Source organism: Canis lupus, chromosome 5 (assembly GCF_048164855.1).
Source record: "Canis lupus baileyi chromosome 5, mCanLup2.hap1, whole genome shotgun sequence".
NCBI lineage: Eukaryota > Metazoa > Chordata > Mammalia > Carnivora > Canidae > Canis > Canis lupus.
The window spans coordinates 11876621-11899388 of NC_132842.1; the positions used below are offsets into that span (position 1 = coordinate 11876621).

The following is a 22768-nucleotide window of genomic DNA, read 5'->3' on the forward strand; positions in this document are numbered from 1 at the left end:
AAGAATAACACTTTCTTTTATCATGTTCCATGATTTTAAGTCCTAGATAATTTATGAAAGATGACTATAAGAATATGTGAATTTTGGAAGGCTGTAGTTATAAAATTATCAAAGTCAAATATATTAACATTGATTCCCTGTAAAATAAGATAAAATAAAAGAACACTACTAACAATAGCATTAAAAAGTTAGAGAATAATTTTTTAAAGATGGAAAAGACCTATACAATCAAACTACAAAGTATTACCAAGAGAAATCAAAGAATAAGTGAATAATAGGAGAGAGATGTCATGCCCGTGGATAGGAACACTTAGTATTATTCATATATAAATTCATTTGAAATCAATAGATACAATGCTTTCAGAAACAATACCCCAGTAGACACTAACATTTATATAAAAATATATAGGATATAAAATAGGTAGTAAGAGTAAACAAATCAATGGAAGAGAACAAAGTACCAGTTTTAGTTCTACACTTACATGATTAAATTTTGACAAAAGCTTCCAGGCAATCAATGGGTAAACAAAAGTAATTTCAATAAATGATGTTGGAACACTATGCATGATATTAATTCATGATGAATTAGAGACCTAAATATAAAAATTGAGGCTCTAAAACTTATGAGAAATTATAGAAGTTAAAGAAGAAAATTTTTGTGACCTTAAATAAGGAAAGTTTCCTTAGTAAGGCACAGAAAGTAGCAATCATTATACAAAACAATTGATCAACTGGACACTTCTCAAAAGCAGAAGATACCATTAAGGAAACAGGACACTTACTGAGAAAAAAAATTGCAGTACATAAAAATGCTGATACTTACATCCTCAGTGTTTAGTAAATATCTATAGCTCAATATTAAGCATACAAATGGAAAAAACTGCTTACACAGACACTACAAAGAGGAATATATACAGATGACCAAATAACACAAGCAGAAAGCAGATGAAAGTAAACTGAAACCACAATAACATGTCCTTTCATACCTACTAGGATTGCTAAGATTAAAAAAAAAAAAGCCAAATAGTGGTGAGGATGGGTAGCAACTGGCAATCTCATACATTACTGGTAGGATTATAAAATCATTAATATATATCAGTAATATATAATCATTAATTTTTTTGTTTTTATAAAGTGAGACATACATCTATCTGATCCTATGACCAAGCAATTGAAGTCCTAGGTATTTACTAGGAGAAAAGACATTTCCACAAAGAGATATATATACAAATTTTCCTAGCACCTTAATTCACAGCATCCAATAATTTGAAGCAACCCATGTGTTCATCAACAGAATAAACACATGATAATAGTTCACACAATAGAATACTATTCACTGATAAAAGAAATAAATTAGTAATACACTTGACAATATAAATTTCAAAAATTTATGCTGAGCAAAATGAGCTATATACCATTGATGGGAAGCTCATGAAAGGCAAATCTAATATATAGTGATAAATATTAGGACACTGGTTCTGACTGAAGGGAGAGGAGGAAATTTTTTTTTTGTTTCGTTTTGTTTTTTAGAGAGCAGTATTAATGAGAAGAAGAAGGAAAATTTCTGGGGTGATAGAAATGTTCTATATTTTGAGGTAGTTTTTGGTTATATGGGTATGCATTTGTTAAAATTCATTGTATAAACTGAAAATGTACATATTTCACCATATCTAAATTATACTTCATTTTTAAAAAGGAAAAAAAGATGAAAGATTCAAAATAAGTCTTACCAGAGATCCAGAGAAAAGGACTGAAAAGGGAAAAGTAACATCAAAAGACATAATAGCTTAGAATGTTTAAGAATTCATGAAGAACATTAATTCTGATTCAGAAAGTTCAATGAATCTCAAGCAGGATAAATAAAAAGTAGACTACTTTATTCACATAATTAGTGGAATAGCAGAGAAAAAGAGAAAATTTAAGAGCTGAAGGGAAGAGAAACTACTTATGAATGAATAGCAATGAGATTAAAATTGATCTTAACAGCAGAGGCCAACATCCAATGGGAAAATGTCCATTAAAAATATTTAACAGAAAATAATAGCCAAACAAAACCGATATGCCCAATGAAACTATCATTCAAACATTACGTTGAAATTAAAGCATTTATTAAAATTATAATTTAATATCAAAAGATCATCATTAAAGGAACTTCTTATAGATATGTTTCAGGAAGAAAGAAAATAATCTCAGAAAAACAATCAGAAATACAAGTAAGAAAAAATGAACCATGAAATAGTCTAAAATGTTAAACTTTTTCTGTACTAAAATCCTTTTAGATGAAAAGATTTCAAAGAGAAAACATCCATATTCTGGCACAAAATTTTATATTAGCAATTATGGCATTTTAATGATACTCTGATTAAATAATTTTATTTTGGTTATCTACCTATATGTCCATTAAAGCAGACAATGTTCATTGAAAATTTCAAATATAGTTAAAATAATACCCCTCACATATCCTAATTCTCAATATTCTTTCCACAAAATAAAAGAAATGGCTCATGTGGAAAAAATCCTAAATTTAATAAAGGACATTTTATTGGAACAATAATACAGTTAAAAATTAAAGTATTTTAAACTTTATCTCTCCACTACTACATAAGTAGGGTATAGCCAATTGGCATTTCAAGTGAAGCTGAAATTTCCCGACATATTAAGTTCATTGGGTCATGAAATATATTTGATTTCACACAATCATATTTTTCTTCCAAGAGAAACATAATCTCTGTTGTTTCACTTACACTGAACCATTCAAACAGATTATCATATGACCTTTTGTTTTTTATGTAACTGGAATATATTTTGGGGGCTCAAACAATAAAAATGGTTTAATTTTACCTTGATAACTGAGATAATATGCTGCTAATGTTATGATTTCTAAGTTTTCTTATAATATAAATATTTCAGTGAGGATCAAGTTTATAAGAAACACAAACACGTATTTTACATAAGGGATTACAAATGTAGTGCTCTGTCTTTTCTGAGTTCCTAAGAACCAAATTGTAAATGCAAAGGAACATATTAACTTTCAAAAGCATATTTTTGAGAATTATGTAATGATATCATATTACCAATCAATTAATAAGAAATGATCATTATAAACTGGTTTAAAAACAAGTACTACAATTTAAACTATTTCAGTAGTTATTCAACAAATACAGTGTACCTACACAAGGTTCATAGAACATTGTCTTTAGTTAATTCCATTTTTTCTTACATTTAAAAGTTAATTCCATTCTAGCTTTCATAATTTCCTAACACTTTATCAAAAAACAGGTGATTTTTAGATTCCCATCCTTTCTTATTCTCTCACATAAAAACTGGTTTTCCTTTCCTTCTTCCATGCTTTTTATTTTTTTAATTTATGTGCCCCTTTCCATCATATGCTATGATTCTACTTGCAAGCAAATTACTCTGTATTTCAGAATCAGAATGGCACATTTAGAAAATCCATATAATTACAGTGATCAAAATAATAAAATTATACTTTTGGTGCCAGATGCTTGATCAGTCAGGATTTAAAACCAGATAACATAAATTACTCTAAATATTTTAAACAGAATGTGATTTGATAGAATTATATATATGAAAAATTATTGAAATAGTTAAAGGAGTGATCTGGTGATGTTTGTGTGATCCCACAGGAATGACTCCCAGAACTGAATTGCCAAGACGCCAACTATTGACACAGAAATCACAGAACATCTTTCTTGGTGACATAGGAAAACTAGAGATCCTCTAAATATAAATAGAGACAAGCCAATATCCAAATAAACACCATAATTACACAGTGTCCAACAAATGCAGCCAAACTGAATTTGGTAATATATTAAAAGGATCATTCACCATGACCAAGTGGGATTTATTCCAAGAATGCAAAAGTGGTTCAATACTCTCAAATCAATCAATGTGTTAGACATTAACAAAATGAAGGATAAAAACCATATGATTATCTCAAAAGATGCAGAAAAAGCACTTGACAAAATATCTGTTCATGATAAAAACTCTCAACGATATCGGTTTAAAGGAAACATATCTGAACTTGATAAAGGTTATATATGAAAAACCCACAGCTAACATCACACTCAATAATGAAAAAGTGAGAGCTTTGTCTTAAATCAAGAAGACAAGGATGTCCACTCTCACCACTTTTATTCAACATACTACTGGAAATACTAGCTACAACTATCAGGCAAGAAAAAAAGAAAAGGATCCAAATTGATAAGGACAAAGTAAAACTATCGCTATTTGCGGATAACAAATTATATATATAACATTTCACCAAAAAAACCTCTTAGAACTAATTAATGATTTCAGTAATGTTGAATACAAATTAAGATACAAAAAATAATTAAAGGAATCTATCATGTTGCTATAAAAATAAAGCAGCAGGAAAAGAAATTAAGGAAAAAATCCCATTTACAGTTCAACCAAAAAGAAGAAAATAACTAGGAACAAATTTAACCCCGGAGATGAAAAACCTATACTCTGAAGACAAAAGACATTGATAAAAGAAACTGAAGATGACACAAGCAAATGGAAAGATTCCCAAAGATCTTTGGGAAAGATTCCCAAACTGGAAGAATTTGTATGGTGAAAAAAATCCATAGTATCCAAAGCAATCCACAGGTTCAATGCAATCCGTATCAAAATACCAACAGCATTTTCCACATAGCTACCACAAATAATGCTAAAATTTATATGGAATCAGAAAAGACCCCAAATAGCCAAAGCAATCTTTGGAAATGAACAAAGCTGGAGGTATCACATTCCCAGATTTTAAGAAATACTACAAAGTTATATGAATCAAAACATTATGGAACTGGCACAAGAAATAGATACAAAGTTCAACAGAACAGAATAGAGAACCAGTAACAACGCTGCCTATCTATGGTCCAATAATCTGACAAAGGTGGCAGGAATATATAATGAGAGAAAGACAGTCTCTTCAACAAATGGGGTTGGAAAAACTGGAAAGGTACATCCAAAAGAATGAAACTGGACTGCTTTCCTACACCACACACAAAAATAAACTCAAAATGGGTTAAAGACCTAAATGTAATACCTGAAGCCATAAAACTCCTAAAAGAAAATTTAGGAAGTAATCTCTTGGACAACAAACAGCCTTAGCCATGTATCTGTAAATATGTTTCTTTTGGCAAGGGAAAACTAACTACTGAAAGTGCACCAAAAGAAAAAGCTTTTGCAGAGAAAATGAAACCACCAACAAAGAAAAAGGTAAGCTGGAAAGAGCCGGAAAGCTCCAGGGGAAGTCCAGGGATTTACAGTATTTAGAACCAGAGGGTACCCCTCCTATTTTTTTCTTCCTTTTCCAGTAAAACTTGTTTTTATATCAGACTGTAAATTTTCTTTTTTTTTCTCTTTTCCCACCTTACTACAATATTTTATCATCTCTTCATTTTTAAGATTCTTCCTTTTTGACTTTCAAATTTCTACAATGACACATCCTAGATGTATTTTCCACTTCTAGATTCCCTACAACATACTCAATTTTGGGATATATAAAAGATATGTTTTGTTTTTGTTTTGTTTTGTGTTTTTCTCTGCCTCATTTTGTTCTACAATGGCACAAGTTAATACCTTCTAAACCATGACCAGCATGCATCCAGAACTAAGTGGTATACCGTGCTGGTTCATTCTGTGAGATTCCCCATTCCCATTCTTCCCCCCTCTTTTATTTCATTTATGTTTTGGTGGTCAATGTTGGGGGGTTCTACAAGTATTTCTGGTTTATATAAATTTGGGACTGAATGTCCTCTAACATACAGAAATTAATATACTCAGAAACAAGAGGATCACCCTCTAGAATCCATCAGGTAAACTACATTCTTCCTCCACTAAAACTTCGTCATCACCACCATCTTCCAGCCCTCTCTATTTTTCTTCTCTTTTGTTTTCTTTTTTTCTTCTTATTCCTTGCGATTCTTGGCCTTTTATTTTTTTACTATTTTGTTTTAAAATTTGTTTTTTACTTTAGTGGTCCTTTTGTGTTATATCGTTCTGATCTTTGTTTTGAATGTCTGGTGTCCAACCTCGGCAGAATCATCTAGGGTGAAATTTACATATCCGTGGTTGATATTCTTGACTCAGCCCACTCATACAACCATTGTGCATTTAGCAAAATGAGTAAAGGAAGAACTCACCACAAAAGAAAGAATCAGAAACAGTGCTCTCTGCCACAGAGTTATAGAATTTGGATTGCAATTCAATTTCAGAAAGCCAATTCAGAAGCACAATTATAAAACTACTGGTGGCTCTGAAAAAAGCATTAAGGATTCAAGAGACTTCATGACTGCAGAATTTAGATCTAATCATGCCAAAATTAAAAATCAATTAAATAAGATGCAATCCAAACTGAAAGGTTCTAACAATGAGGGTTAATGAGGTAGAAAAAGAGTGAGTGACATAGAAGACAAAGGATGGCAAGGAAGGAAGCTGAAAAAAAAAGAGGAAAACAATTAAAAGACCATGAGGAAAGGTTAAGGGAAATAAATGACAGCCTCAGAAGGAAAATCTACGTTTAATTGGGGCTCCAGAGGGCGCCAAAAGGGACAGAGGACCAGAAAGCATATTTCAACAAATCATAGCTGAGACCTTCTCCTAATTTGGGGAGGGAAACAGGCATTCAGATCCAGGAGATAGAAGGTCCCCCCCCAAAATAAATAAAAAAACGTTCATCACCTTGACATTTAAGAGTGAAACTTGCAAATTTCAAAGATAAAGAGAAAATCTTTCAAACAGCAAGAGACAAGAGATCCCTAACTTACATGCATAGAAATAGTAGATTAACAGCAGACCTCTCCACAGAGACCTGGCAGGCCAGAAAGGGCTGGCAGGATATATTCAGGGTCCTAAATGAGAAAAACATGCAGCCAAGAATACTCTATCCAGCAAGGCTCTCATTCAGAATGGAAGGAGAGATAAAGAGCTTCCAAGATAGGCAGAAACTGAAAGAATATGTGACCACAAAACAGGCTCTGCAAGAAATAATAAGGGGAATTCTGTAAAAGAAAGAGGAAGCCCAAAGAAATAAACCACAAAACAGGGACTGAATAGGTATTATGATGACATTAAATTCATATCTTTCAATAGTAACTCTGAATGTGAATGGGCTAAATGATCCCATCAAAAGATGCAGAGTTTCAGACTGGATAAAAAAGCAAGACCCATTCATTTGCTGTCTACAAGAGACTCATTTAAGGCCTAAGGATGCCTACAGCCTGAAAATGAAAGGGTGGAGAACCATTAACATTCAAATGGTCCTCAAAAGAAAGCTGGGTAGCAATACTCATATCAGATAAATTAAGTTTATTCCCAATACTGTAGTAAGAGATGAGGAGGGACACTGTATCATACTTAAAGGGTCTATCCAACAAGAGGACCTAACAATCATGAATATTTATGCCCCAAATGTGGGAGCTGCTAGGTATATCAATCAATAACCAAAGTAAAGACATATTAAATTATAATACACTAATAGTAGGAGACTTCAACATAGCACTTTCTGCATGACATCTTCTAAGCACAACATCACCAAAGAAACAAGGGACTTAAATGATACACTGGACCAGATGGATTTCACAGATACACACAGAACTTTGCATCCGAACACAATTGAATACACATTCTTCTCAAGTGCACATGGAACTTTCTCCAGAATAGACTACATACTGGGTCACAAATCAGATCTCAGCCAGTATCAAAAGATTGGGATTGTCCCCTGCATATTTTCAGACCATAATCCTTTGACACTTGAACTCAATCACAAGGTGAAATCTGGAAGAAACTCAAACACGTGGAGGTTAAAAGATGAATGGGTCAACCAGAAAATTAGAGAATAATTAAAAAATATTCATGGAAACTAATTAAAATGAAGATACAACCATTCAAAATCTTTGGGATACAGCAAAAGCAGTCCTAAAGGGAAAAATACATCATAAAACAAGCACCCCTCCAAAAACTGGGAAAAAAAATACACAAGCTAACCTTGCACCTAAAGGAACTGGAGAAAGGACAGCAAATAAACCTGCACCAAGCAGAATAAGAGAGTTAATAAAGATTCAAGCAGAACTCAATGAAGTAGAGACCAGAAGAACTGTAGAACAGATCAATAAAACCAGGAGTTGGTTCTTTGAAAGAATTCATAAGATAGATTAGCCAGCCTTATTAAAAAGAAAAAAGACTCAAACTAATAAAATCATGAATGAAAAGGAAAGATCACAACCAATGAGAAGCTATATGACAATAAATTAGGCAATCGAGAAGAAATGGACACATTTCTGGAAAACCACAGATTACCAAAACTGAAACAAGAATAAACAGAAAACATGAACAGGCCAATAACCAGGCCAATAAACAGAAAACATGAACCAGGCCAATAATTGAAGCAGTCATCAAAAACCTCCCAAAACACAAAAGTCCAGGGCCAGATGGCTTCCCAAAGGAATTCTATCAAACTTTTAAAGAAGAAACAATACCTATTCTATTAAAGCTGTTCTGAAAGATAGAAAGGGACGGAATACTTCCAAACTTGTTCTATGAGGCCAGCATCACCTTAATTCCAAAACCAGACAAAGACCCCACCAAAAAGGAGAATTATAAACCAATATCCTTGATGTACACAGATACAAAAATTCTCAACAAGATACTAGCCAATAGGATCCAACAGTACATTAAGAAAATTATTCACCATGACCAAGTGGGATTTGTCCCCAGGATGCAGGGCTGATTCAAAACTCATAAAACAATCAACGTGATAGATCATATCAACAAGAGAAAAAAACAAGAATCATATGATGCAGAGAAAGCATTTGACAAAATACAGCATCCATTTCTGTTCCAACCTCTTCGGAGTGTAGGGATAGAGGGAACATTCCTCAGCATCTTAAAAGCCATCTATGAAAAGCCCACAGCATATATCATTCTCAATGGGGAAATACTGGGAGCCTTTCCTCTAAGATCAGGAACATGACAGGGATGTCCACTCTCACCACTGCTATTCAACGTAGTACTAGAAGTCCTAGACTCAGCAATCAGACAACAAAAAGAAATAAAAGGCATTCAAACTGGCAAAAAAAGTAGTCAAACTCTCCCTCCTCGCAGATGACATGATACTGTACTAGAAAACCCAAAAGACTCCACCCCAAGATTGCTAGAACTCATACAGCATTTTGGCAGTGTGGCAGGATACAAAATCAATATCCAGAAGTCAGTGGAATTTCTATACACTAACAATGAGACTGAACAAAGAAAAATTAAGGAGTCCATCCCATTTACAATTGCACCCAAAAGCATAAGATACCTAGGAATAAACCTAACCAAAGAGGTAAAGGATTTCTACCCTAAAAACTATAGAACACTTCTGAAAGAAATTGAGGAAGACACAAAGAGATGGAAAAATATTCTATGCTCATGGATTGGAAGAATTAATACTGTGAAAATGTCTATGCTACCCAGGGCTATTTACGCATTTAATGCAATCACTATCAAAATACCATGGACTTTCTTCAGAGCATTGGAACAAATCATCTTAAGATTTGTGTACAATCAGAAAAGACCCTGAATAGCCAGGGGAATTTTGATTAAGAAGACCAGAGGCGGGGGCATCACAACGCTGGATTTCAAGTTGTACTAAAAAGCTGTTATCATCAGGACAGTGGGACAGTGTGGTACTGGCACAAAACAGACACATAGATCAATAGAACAGACTAGAGAACCCAGAAATGGGCCCTCAACTCTATGGTAAACTCATATTCGACAAAGCAGGAAAGACTATCCACTGGAAAAAGGACAGTCTCTTCAATAAATTGTGCTGGGAAAATTGGACAGCCACATGCAGAAGAATGAAACTAAAACATTCTCTTACACAAAGATAAAGTCAAAATGGATGAAAGATCTAAATGTGAGACAAAAATCCATCAAAATCCTAGAGGAGAACACAGGCAACACCCTTTTTGAACTTGGCCACAGCAACTTGCAAGATACATCTATGAAGGCAAGGGAAACAAAAGCAAAAATGAACTATTGGGACTTCATCAAGATAAAAGCTTCTATACAGCAAAAGAAACAGTCAACAAAACTAAAAGACAACCTACAGAATGGGAGAAGATATTTGCAAATGACCTATCAAATAAAGGTCTAGTATCCAAGATCTATAAAGAATTTATTAAACTCAACACCAAAGAAACAAACAATCCAATCATGAAATGGGCAAAAGACATGAACAGAAATCTCAGAGGAAGACATAGACATGGCCCACATGCACATGAGAAAATGCTCCACATCCCTTGCCATCAGGGAAATACAAATCAAAACCACAGTGAGATACCACCTCCCACGAGTGAGAATGGTGAAAAAAAAATTTTTTTTATCTATGATAGTCATACAGAGAGAGAGAGAAAGGCAGAGACACAGGCAGAGGGAGAATCAGGCTCCATGCACCGGGAGCCCGATGTGGGACTCGATCCCGGGTCTCCAAGATCGCGCCCTGGGCCAAAGGCAGGCGCCAAACCGCTGCGCCACCCAGGGATCCCCAAGAGAATGGTGAAAATTAACAAGACAGGAAACAACAAATGTTGGAGAGGATGTGGAGACAGGGGAACCCTCCTGCACTGTTGGTGGGAATGTGAACTGGTGCAGCCACTCTGGAAAACTGTGTGGAGGTTCCTCAAAGAGTTAAAAATAGACCTGCCCTATGACCCAGCAATTGCACTCCTGGGATTTACTACAAAGATACAGATTCAGTGAAAGACCAAAACACTTGCACCCCAATGTTTCTAGCAGCAATGTCCACAATAGCCAAACTGTGGAAGGAGCCTCGGAGTCCATCGAAAGATGAATGGATAAAGAAGATGTGGTTTATGTATACAATGGAATATTACTCAGCCATTAGAAATGACAAATACCCACCATTTGCTTCAATGTGGATGGAACTGGAGGGTATTATGCTGGGTGAAGTAAGTCAATCAGAGAAGGACAAACATTTTATGGTCTCATTCATTCGGGGAATATAAAAAATAGTGAAAGGGAATAAAGGGGAAAGTAGAGAAAATGAGTGGGAAATATCAGAGAGGGAGACAGAACATGAGAGACTCCTAACTCTGGGAAATGAACAAGGGGTGGTGGAAGGGGAGGTGGGGCAGGGGTGTTGGGTGACTGGGTGATGGGCACTGAGCAGGGCACTTGACAGGATGAGCACTGGGTGTTATTCTATATGTTGGCAAATCTAACTCGAATAAAAAATACACACAAAAAATAAATCAAAACCACAATGGTATATCACTTCACATCAGTCAGAATGACTAGTGTCAAAAAGACAAGTAATAATAAGTGTTGGCAAGGATGTGAAGGAAAGGAACCCTCATGCATTATCGGTAAGAATGTAAATTGGTGCAGCCACAGTGGAAAAACAGTATTGAAGGTCATCAAAATGGTAAAAATAGAAATACCATATGATCCAGTAATTCCACTATTGGGTATTTATCCAAAAAAAAAAAAAAAAAAGAACAAAAGCACTAATTTGTAAAGATATATGCACCCTTATGTTTACTGTATCATTATTTACAATAGCCAAACTATGGAACAAATCAAGTACCCATGGATAGATGAATGGATAAAGAAAATGTGAAACACACGCATAATGGGATATTAGTTAACCATAAAAATGAATGAAATTTTATAATTTTCAACAACATAGATGGAACTCGAAGGTGTTATGCTAACTGAAATAAGTCAGAGAAAAACAAATACCATATGATTTCAGTTATATGTGGAATCTAAAAAACAAAACAGATGATCCGACAAAAATCAACTCATATACAGAGAACTGGGGGTTGCCAGAGGTGAGTGGGGTGATGGGCTTAAAATAGTTGTAAGAGGATTAAGGACTACAGACTTCCAGTTATAAAATAAATAAGGAGATCAAAAGGGCAGTATAGGAAATATCGTCAATAATATTGTAATAACATTGTATGGTGACAGAGGGTGACTACATTTAATTGTGGTAATCACTGAGTAATGAACAGAATTGTTGAATTACTATGTTTACACCCGCAACTAATATGACATATGTCAACAACATAAGTAATGAAATTCTTGCTTTAGCATTTAAAATGAGTACTTAAAAATATCATTTTTATCATTAGCATCTGAAATATTACATAAAATGCTCTCTCCTTGGGCTGCCCGGTGGCTCAGCAGTTTAGGGCTGCCTATGGCCCAGGGTGTGATCATGGAGCCTCGGGATCGAGTCCCACGTCAAGCTACATGCATGGAGCCTGCTTCTCCCTCTGCCTGTGTCTCTACCTCTCTCTCTCTCTCTCTCTCATGAATAAATAAATAAAATCTTAAAAAAATGCTCTCTCCATAAAAACTACAAAACATTACTGAGAAAAATTAAAAATCACCAAAATAAATGCATTTAACCTTGCCATATACAAGATTAGTATTTTAAACCATTAATTGCTTATCCATATACCAATGAAAAAAATTAAATTTTAAAAAGATACCTCTTATAAAACATCATAATTTTCATTAGCATAAAAATACTAAATGCCTTTACATTAAACTGTAATACAGGGATCCCTGGGTGGCGCAGCGGTTTGGCGCCTGCCTTTGGCCCAGGGCGTGATCCTGGAGACCTGGGATCGAATCCCATGTCGGGCTCCCGGCATGGAGCCTGCTTCTCCCTCTGCCTGTGTCTCTGCCTCTCTCTCTCTCTCTGTGTGACTATCATAAATAAATAAAAATTAAAAAAAAAAAATAAACTGTAATACATTATTCAATCTTCAAACCATGGAAATAACATGTTTTTCCATTTACAGCAGCAAAGAAATGCTATGTACCTAACTAACTATTGAGTTTTATTAATAGAAGAAGCAGGAAAAAACTGGCTATTGCAGAATAAATAGAACACACCTCCAATCCTGGATGATTCAAGAAAAAAAATGACACCTTTTCTACACAGCAGCACTTTCTTTTATGTAGTTTATTTGTGAAATAATCATACTGTAGTAAAGGTACATGAAAGAACAAATTTTCAAAAAAATTCGCTGGTTACCTTAACAACTAAGGAAAAATTTTAAATTAATACAATGCCTATATTAGCTAATAAAAAGAAAAAATAGAAGATATGTGTGTGTATATGCACATATACATACCATGGATTATTACTCAGGCATAAAAAAGTATAAAATCTTGACTTGGATGGGGCTAGAGAGTATGATGCTAAGAGAAGCCACTGGGAGAAACACAAATGCCATATGATTTCACTTATAATGCATGATGAAATAATGGCTCACAGCATGTTTGCTGCTGCAATATCCTTCTTTTAGCCATAAAAAATGCCCAAAATGAACATCCTCTGTTCATTTATTGAACAGAGTGTTCATATATTGCCACTATATGAAATTTTGAAATCATCTTTATCTACCAATTGTATTTGGAATGGGACTTGAGGATTTTTCCTGTAGAATATATTGCTTAAAGAGTATTCTAATGAGTTTTGGGTGATATAAATATATCTTCCAGTATAAATATTAGTGCCCTCTCCCAACAACAACAAAAAATGAGTAAGAAGAGATACAGGGATATGAGTATGCAATAAATTTGACCAACAGGTGTTCTGCTGTAACATTAACTTAGAAAACACTCTATAAAGAGTATGCTTGTGTATTTAAAAATGAACTTCTTTTCTCTTTCCTCTCTGTAGCATATCCAACCAAACATCCGCTTCTGAGATTCTCAGGAATATTTCTTCCCTCTGCATTGATTATGAATAATAAGTGAATTCAGCAAATTAATTTTTTAAATTAGTTTCAGGGGTAGAATTTAGTGATTTATTCAGTAACAACGTATTTGAAGCTTTTGTGAGGGCAATTTCTTTGAAGGGAATGATAAAGGCAGAGGAGTTCTGAACCCTTGCTTTGAGCAATAAGTGGTACATGGTGGTGAAAAAACAGCTAGTAGGCAATATGTTTTTAATACATTTCAATGTGTGCACAGTTAAACTTTGTAATCTCTCTAGCAGGAAAGAGGAGTAACCGGGAAAAAAAGAAAGTAACATTTGCTGAACACCAACTATTTGCCAAGTATTGTTTAAAACACACTGCATATTATTATCTTAACTATTTTTCAAATTACTCAGAAGTAAATTTCAATAGTCCCATTTTTAGAGACAAGGAAGGAATCAGAGAGGTTAAGTAGATCAAGTGATATTACACATTGTATTGGGCCGTGCAAAGGTCCAAGCCCATGTCTTTAAACCTCAGACACATGCATTTTGCACTAAGCATTGTGTACAGGGATCACTAAATTAGAGCCAAGTACAATCAGCCAAATTCTTCCTAACTCAGGACTCTGCCTGAGTTGCTGCGCCAGCATTCTCATCAGTAGTTCGCAAGCAGCCTTTTAAATTACAGCCAAATATTTCAGGGAAATAAGTGACCTCAAAGAGGAACTAATCCATTTAGTGCCCATTGCCTTACATTTTTTAGAGCAAAAATTGATTAGCATGTGATATCCCAAAATATATTTGTTGTATAACTCATATTTGGAAATGACTGTGGGATTTTGAAACATACACACACACACACATATGCACACACACACATAGACCTGCTCTCTGCCTCCATCATAGTTGGACTTTTTATTAAATGTCTGCCAACAATACAAGAATTTGATAGTGACTAAATTTGCATATGGACATTCAGAAGAGGAATCTTGGTTGCCTTTTTCTTATTAAAATTCATTAAACAATTACTTTTATCCAACATCACTTAGCAATTAGCAAAACTGCCATCAAAATGAGCTCTTAAATATAACTTCTAGAGGCTAAATAATAGTTTAATATTACTTTTGCTAATGAAGCCCTTGGTCTTATTTGACTAATTAGAATCACTGATTCCAGATTCAGTTCAATTGCATCTTCCTAAATATATATGTTTTGCCTCGTCTTATCTTTTCTATTTTAAACTATCCTTGATGGAGTTGTTACCCTACCCCCATAAATATTGATGAAAAATACATAAATATGAGTCATTTCTAAAAGTTTAATGGATGTAGCCATTGCTTATGGCACATAATGCCATTTACTCCCTTCAATCTGTGCAAGTTCCAAGTTGAATGTTTTTGCAGCAAAGAGAAATTAATGACCATTAAGGCTTTCAAAGATACACATGTACACACACATTATTCATGACACTTCAAAAATATCTAATTGGACTGTCAGTAAGTGATAAGATTCAATAATTACAATGCAGTGTAAAAAAATTATGTTTGTAATCTCTGCAAGGAAAATATTTTGGTCAAAACCAATGGTAGAGACATATTCTTAAAAAGGTGCAAATAATGAAGACTTACTCTCAAATTGCTACACCACCTAAGGAATATTGACAAAGATGCCCAAAGGATAATATGGGTTGATTTTATTGAATAAAATGTCTACCATGTACCAGACATGAGATTAGGCAAATCACAGAAGCAGTGACCTCTTTATTTTCAAGGGCCTAAGAAACAAGTGATATTCTCTCTGCTTCACGGATGAGGAAATTGAGTCTCAGGGCAGTTATGCAATACAGAGTAGTAAGAAAGGAGTCTGAGATTAGTAGCTAGTCTACTCAAACAGGGAAGCTGTGCTTTCACATTTGGTGTTGTGCTTCTATTTAAAGAAGAATACAACTGCAATTCTTGGATATTCATAAACTTTACATTGTCCATGGAAACCCATGGATGGACCTGAAAGTGCCCTATAATATTCATTTCACATCCTGGACTGCCTACTAGTTTGACCATTAGCCATAAGTGGCTATTCACTCATGAAATGAATTGAAATGTAGCTAATCCCAAATGAGGTGTGCTGTAAGTATAAAATATACACTGGATTTAAAGAGTTAATATGAAAAAAATAAAAATAAAGAGTTAATATGAAAACAATAATGTAAAATATCTCAATATTTTTCTGTTGTGTTTGTATTGAAAATATACTTTTTAATATATTAGGTTAATGAAAATATATTAATTTCACATTTTAAGATATAACTACTAGAAATGTACATATGTGGCTTACATTTATGACAATACTTCTGTAAGACATTCATGATATCAGTAATGTGTTCAGGATACCACTTTCTACCAACACCCCAAAGTCTCCATAGAGAGAGGGTGCATTCCTTTAAAAATATCAGTGACTCCAACAGAGTCCTTTAAACCCATGATGAAGTCATAGTTTATCAGAATTACTTGACAGTTCAAGTCTAAACAAGGTATAGCCTTTCACTTTTCCAAAGACAAAGGCATAAATTTTTAGTTTTTGGAGGCACAGTTACAAATACCTCTAAGTTTATAAGAATATTAATGTCATACACACGTATTTCTCATCTGCTGCATTTAAATGTGGGCATTGTAGCTAAGGGAGCTGTGAAAAATTAAAATATTTCTCCTTATTTTTCAGAATGTTCACTAATAATATAAATCAAGACTTTTTTTGTTTGTTCATTTTTTTCCCTTCTTGGTGTCTAACTGCAGCCATTTCTACCAGTTATCATACTTTAATGCAAATGAATACTGTACCTTCTTTTTACCTATTCCTGTTTTCTTTGCTTTCCCTTCCTTTCTTCGCTTCCTTCCTTCTTTCTTTTTTTGTCTCCTAAGACCAGTCAATACATTTTTAATGTATATTCATTTTGGGAAACAATGGAAACAAACCAATATCAAGGTGGTCCCAGGTTAGCTCCCCATTTCCTCTGTAATATTACACAGAGACTTAGTGAAAGGTTCCTGCTTCAGCCAAATTACCCATTCACAGAACAGGCCACCTTGGCAGTCTGTGTGGCACCCTCTCTCTTGTCTCATGGCCGTAGGCTTGTCTACAGTGCTTTCTTCCCCATATTCATTATTTGGTCTACTGTACCCACACATGGTGCCCCTATACTGCCAACTGGAGTCTTTCCTTCCTAGCCCCAGGTACAGGTTCAAACTCCTGCATATCCTATAAATAAGTATCAAATCAATGTCCTCAATTGGGGGTTTCCTTCATTTTCTTTGAATCCTCATAAATTTTTGTTTTTCCTGGCATTTAATTATAGCCTATCTAATATTAGAGTTATTTGAAGTGTTTCTCCTACTCCCCTTACCATACTGATTTATTCTTAAGAGCAGAGATTCTTTTATTTTCCATTCATCAAAAAATGTAATATGATACCTCAAGTATCTATAAAGATATACAAAGAATTCTACTGTTATTAAAATACACCCTTCATTTGATAATATATATTTTATGCCACTTTATAATACTTTTAAATTTTCCTTTTGGAAGTTGTTTTAAAATAACTTTTAGCCAAGATTTCACAATTTAAGAATGTGATATTCCCAACAAGACTGGCTTGTTCCTCTTGGATCCTACTTTGTAGTTGTTCATTAAAGTTTGAGGTGGTTCAATATAAACTTGCTCCCTTACTACTTAGATGCTATAAGATTATTTTTTCAAAATACTAGACCTATACACAAGCTAGTACAGCTGCCATCCAAATAGTCGACACAGAATGGAAAGCAAAGCTTTTCTCCAGGAAGAAGATTAAGTCTGAGGCATCTGAAATGCTCCTGCATTACATTTATATAAGGATACTTATCTCTAAACAGCCTTCAAATATTCATTTGTTCTTCTCTATGCTATCCCACATAGTGCTAGGAACATGTCAGAAAAAGACTCTGTTCAACTAGTTGTCAAGTGGGAAGCACTTATCTAGAAGTTTCCTCTTAAAATTAAAATGCTCCCTTTGACATGAATGGAGAAGTAAAGGCAGAAATGCAATGTTCTTTATTCCATCTACCATGCTAAAAGCCAGAGCAAACATTCTTTTTAAGGCACTTTTAGAGAGAAAATGAGTGAAAATATCAGTAAGGGTGACAAAACATGGCAGACACCTAACTCTGGGAAATGAACAAGGGGTATGGAAAGGGAGGTGGGCGGGGGGTGGGAGGGTGAAGTGACTGAGTGATGGGCACTGAGGGGGGCACTTGGTGGGATGAGCACTGGGTGTTATGTTAAATGTTGGCAAATTGAGCTCCAATAAAATAAATAAATAAATAAATAAATAAATAAATAAAGCACTTTTGTCTTCACTAATTATAAAAGATATAATTTCTATAGCAAAGGAATGGCACTTTTGGTTTCTTTACTAAACTCACAGTTGAAATATTAATAGGTCATATCAATTGTCAAAATCTTATGTTTTATCATTTTAATAATATATACTGCATTTGTTCTCATTCCATACCCCTGGTATATCATGTGGATTAATGGTGCTTGCTATTTCCACTTTTTACAACATTGTCACTAAACATTTTATATTGAGTATATACTAACTCAACATTTTAATAAAATTCTTTAGACAAGTTACCAAAGGATATTTTAATTTAAAAGAGTATATGGGGATCCCTGGGTGGCGCAGCGGTTTGGCGCCTGCCTTTGGCCCAGGGCGCGATCCTGGGGACCCGGGATCGAATCCCACATCGGGCTCCCGGTGCATGGAGCCTGCTTCTCCCTCTGCCTGTGTCTCTGCCTCTCTCTCTCTCTCTCTCTCTCTGACTATCATAAGTAAATAAATAAAAAAAAAAGAGTATATGGACATATTCAATCTACTAAACTATTTAATCCTAAACTATTTAAATATGTAAACACAATCGTTCAAAAAAATTTTTTTTTAATTTTTATTTATTTATGATAGTCACACAGAAAGAGAGAGAGGCAGAGACACAGGGAGAGGGAGAAGCAGGCTCCATGCACCGGGAGCCCGACTTGGGATTCGATCCCGGGTCTCCAGGATCGCGCCCTGGGCCAAAGGCAGGCACTAAACCGCTGCACCACCCAGGGATCCCAACACAATCGTTCAAATCAAATTCATGTCTGCAGGTCTAAAAAGAATAAAGTAAATGGCACATTCATAGCCATGCCTAACTAAAATCAAATAACTCTGTTCTTGATGTTTTTATATTTTATTGAGTAAATGATATTTATAAAAAACTGAATTCTGAATCAGACTGCAAACAAACGAGTCTTCTCTCCTTTTACTGATCTACAAAGCAACTGACTAAACAGAAATCAGAAACTGGTAAACATACCGAAGCTTGGAGAAAACTGAGAGGACAGCATTAGGAGTCAAAGCTTGAAATTTTTTTTTTTAATTTTTTTTTTTATTTATTTATGATAGTCACACAGAGAGAGAGAGAGAGAGAGAGAGAGGCAGAGACACAGGCAGAGGGAGAAGCAGGCTCCATGCACTGGGAGCCCGACGTGGGATTCGATCCGGGGTCTCCAGGATCGCGCCCTGGGCCAAAGGCAGGCGCCAAACCGCTGCGCCACCCAGGGATCCCTTGAAATATTTTTTTAAGATTGTTTTTCTTTATGAGACCAAAATATTACTAGGTGTTTATATCATTTCTTTTCCATTTCTTTCCTTCCTTCCCACCTTCCACTCTGTAAAAATACCGAACAATCACAACATAAGATGTACCTGTTGGAAGAGTTTCTGTGAGTTCTTCTTTCATGGAATGATGGAATGACAGACAACTCTTTGTAAGCACGATGTCATCCAGGGCAATATCCCCATGGTGTCCTTCATCAACTCTGCCTTCAAATTTGAGTTGGAAGTCCTCATCACCAGACTGATAGTTCTTTCTGCTGCCAGAAATTGCCTTGTTCTACGGTGAGTTTAAGTAGGACCCTAGTTTCGTTCGAGACTGATACCCGGATCAAGGCAAGTGCCCCAACGCCATTTCCATACATGTGATAATGAAAAATTATCTGTAACCAAAGATAGGAATATTGCATTTAATTAGTACAATTCTACTTTACTTTATATTATATTGCCCTCTCCTTTGTGAACAGACTCCTAAAGGAAAAAGGAAAACTAGATCTGCATGTCCTATTGTTCTGTGAGTGAAGTTAGGCCAACCTTAAATTAGAAGTTATAGTATGTGGAAAACAAAGCAGTAAGAATCAAATAAGATTTGGGGGGAAAATTGAGCAGAGTTTATTTTTCATCTGACTTTTAAATGCAGATTCCTTGATAAACTCTTAAAGTCCACTGTCTAAGGAATAAAATATCATGAAAAGTGATTCATTATCTAAGGACTTTCCATGATTAAGCAATAGTAGGAAGTAAAGAAGACCATTTTCAGTCTCATAAAATTTTTTATATATTTATTTTTTATTGGTGTTCAATTTGCCAACATATAGAATAACACCCAGAGCTCCTCCCATCAAGTGCCCCCCTCAGCGCCCTTCACCCAGTCACCCCCACCCCCCACCCACCTCCCTTTCTACCACCCCTAGTTCATTTCCCAGAGTTAGGAGTCTCTCATGTTCTGTCTCCCTTTCTGATATTTCCCACTCATTTTTTCTCCTTTCCCCTTTATTCCCTTTCACTATTTTTTCCTTTCACTATTTTTTATATTCCCCAAATGAATGAGACCATATAATGTTTGTCTTTCTCCGATTGACTTATTTCACTCAGCATAATATCCTCCAGTTCCATCCACATCAAAGCAAATGGTGGGTATTTGTCGTTTCTAATGGCTGAGTCTCATAAAATTTAAATCATTTTCTTTAAAATAGTAGAGTGTGCTGTTGCTTATTCTACTACATTCTTGCACTTGAAACACACTTTTAGTCTGACAAGATCTTCAGGACTCTACTATACGCCATCAAGCTACCAGAACAGCATTACCCAAATTTAGTTGAAATGCTAGAAACATGATGGCAGAGAGCAGCCTAGGGTATTTTCCCACCAAAGAAAAATTAATATAAGTATTTGCAAGTATCAACATCCTAATGTTTCAAAGATGGGAGTTCACCAGATTTTTAGTAATTATCACACAGAAGGGAAAAGTCAGGGGAAGTTCTCAAAGAAACAACAGTGCAGGTTAGAAATAATAGGAACTCAAGAGCATTTTCAAGCTTTTGTCTTGTCATGTATATGAATGAACACAGTAAAGGTGAATGATCACACAGGAAAAAGACATTTTTATTGAAACAGTAATAGTCATGGATATTACACTCTAGAGAAATAAAGAAACGAAGGTGCTTAAGGGTAAAGAATTCGATTAAACAAAATATGCAATGCACACTTCAAAAAGCATCAACTGAGAATAGGTAAGCCATGTGAAGTGACTCTACTCAAATTTCCCAGCTGATGAAATCTGCAGGTACTCTTCTGTAATCCAAAATGTTTCCTTCTGTTGACAAACCTTTCCAACACGAGCTCTGTGATCATTATGACTTGTTCTGGGAGAGGACCCATGAAATCTGGGTCACATGACTCCTTAGAGTAAGAACATAAGGGGCTTAGGCCTGTCTGATGGGCATAACATGTCTTTTTGGATTCCCTGCAGTCACAGACATGGTCTTTCTAGGGCTCTGCCTTATTTTGTCTTATTTGTGCAACAAATGTCAGGCCCATGTTTCATGTCACAGGAAATATTTCCCTGTCTTCTCGAGGTCACTTTTTGAATGATCCTATGTAGCTAGCATGCAAACAAACATATAAACCCCTCTATTTTTACACAAAATACTTGACAACAACATGGTCTAATCACAGGGCATTGTGAGGGAATAAAACTCTTCTAAGTACTAAATTCTTGTAGAGAGGCACTTTCAATGGAAATTTCAGAGTTACTCAAAGGTCTCATCTCTACCCACATCCATCTGTCTCATTCCACCCACCCCTCATCCCTCAAAAGGAAGAAAAATCTTCAATTTGATTTTGTTCTGCTTGAAGGTATTCTACAAGGTCAAGTGACAGAAAGGATTTTCATGAAAATTTGGGAGGTCACTATTGCTTACCTGATATACATATTTTTTATATGAGCAACACAATCATTCCCAGCATGACCTTTCCTCACTTCTTTGTATTCAATCTATATCATAAATATTCATAAAATAAACCATTCATCATTAATTTTTTTGACATTTCTCCTAGGCATATTTCATTATTCTCACACAGGTGTTTAAAACAGTAGGGACTACAGTTCCAGGACCAGGGAAAAATAGAGAGAGATAAAATCCTGAGTTGCTAGAGTATGAAAAACAAACCTTTGGAGCGTTTTCACAAGAAGCCTACATAGAAAAGCTGAGAAGTCAAGCTGGAATTCTATACATTTTATATTTAATTTTTAATTAGCTTTCTAAGACTAAAACAAATTTGCAAATTTCAGAATATCTTATGGATGTAGAGAGATATATAAAGACTTGACATATAAAAATCCGGTGTGCTTGGGCTTTGTTTTTGAGAAAGTTATCAAGTAATTTGGAAAACAACAAAAACAGACAGAAATATATTTGATTAAAACTCTTTTTTGGGGGGGCAGCCTGGGTGGCTCAGCGGTTTAGCACTGCCTTCAGCCCAGGGCATGATTCTGGAGACCTGGGATGGAGTCCCACATCAGCCTCCCTGCATGGAGCCTGCTTCTCTCTCTGCCTGTGTCTCTGCCCCTTCCTTCCTTCCTTCCTTCCTTCCTTCCTTCCTTCCTTCCTTCCTTCCTTCCTTCCTTCCTTCCTTCCTTCCTTCCTTCCTTCCTTCCTTCCTTCCTTCCTTCCTTTTTTTCTTTCCTCTCTCTCTCTGTCTCTTGTGAATAAATAAATAAAATCTTAAAAAAAACACTTTTTTTTTTTGCCAAATGCACTAGATAAAGTTTAATGTTACTCTGTTTGTTATATCTACTCTAGACTGTTGTTATCTCTCTAAAACTC

General features: G+C 35.1%; 1 protein-coding gene across 1 annotated transcript in view; it reads right to left on the bottom strand.

The window, feature by feature from the left end:
- The window catches only part of MALRD1 (MAM and LDL receptor class A domain containing 1), a 755529-nt gene that overhangs the window by 393064 nt on the left and 339697 nt on the right, over positions 1-22768 (bottom strand). The window contains 3 exon segments of the mRNA XM_072825144.1: positions 16816-17008; positions 19508-19681; positions 19683-19822. Coding sequence (XP_072681245.1) covers positions 16816-17008; positions 19508-19681; positions 19683-19822 — 507 coding nt within the window.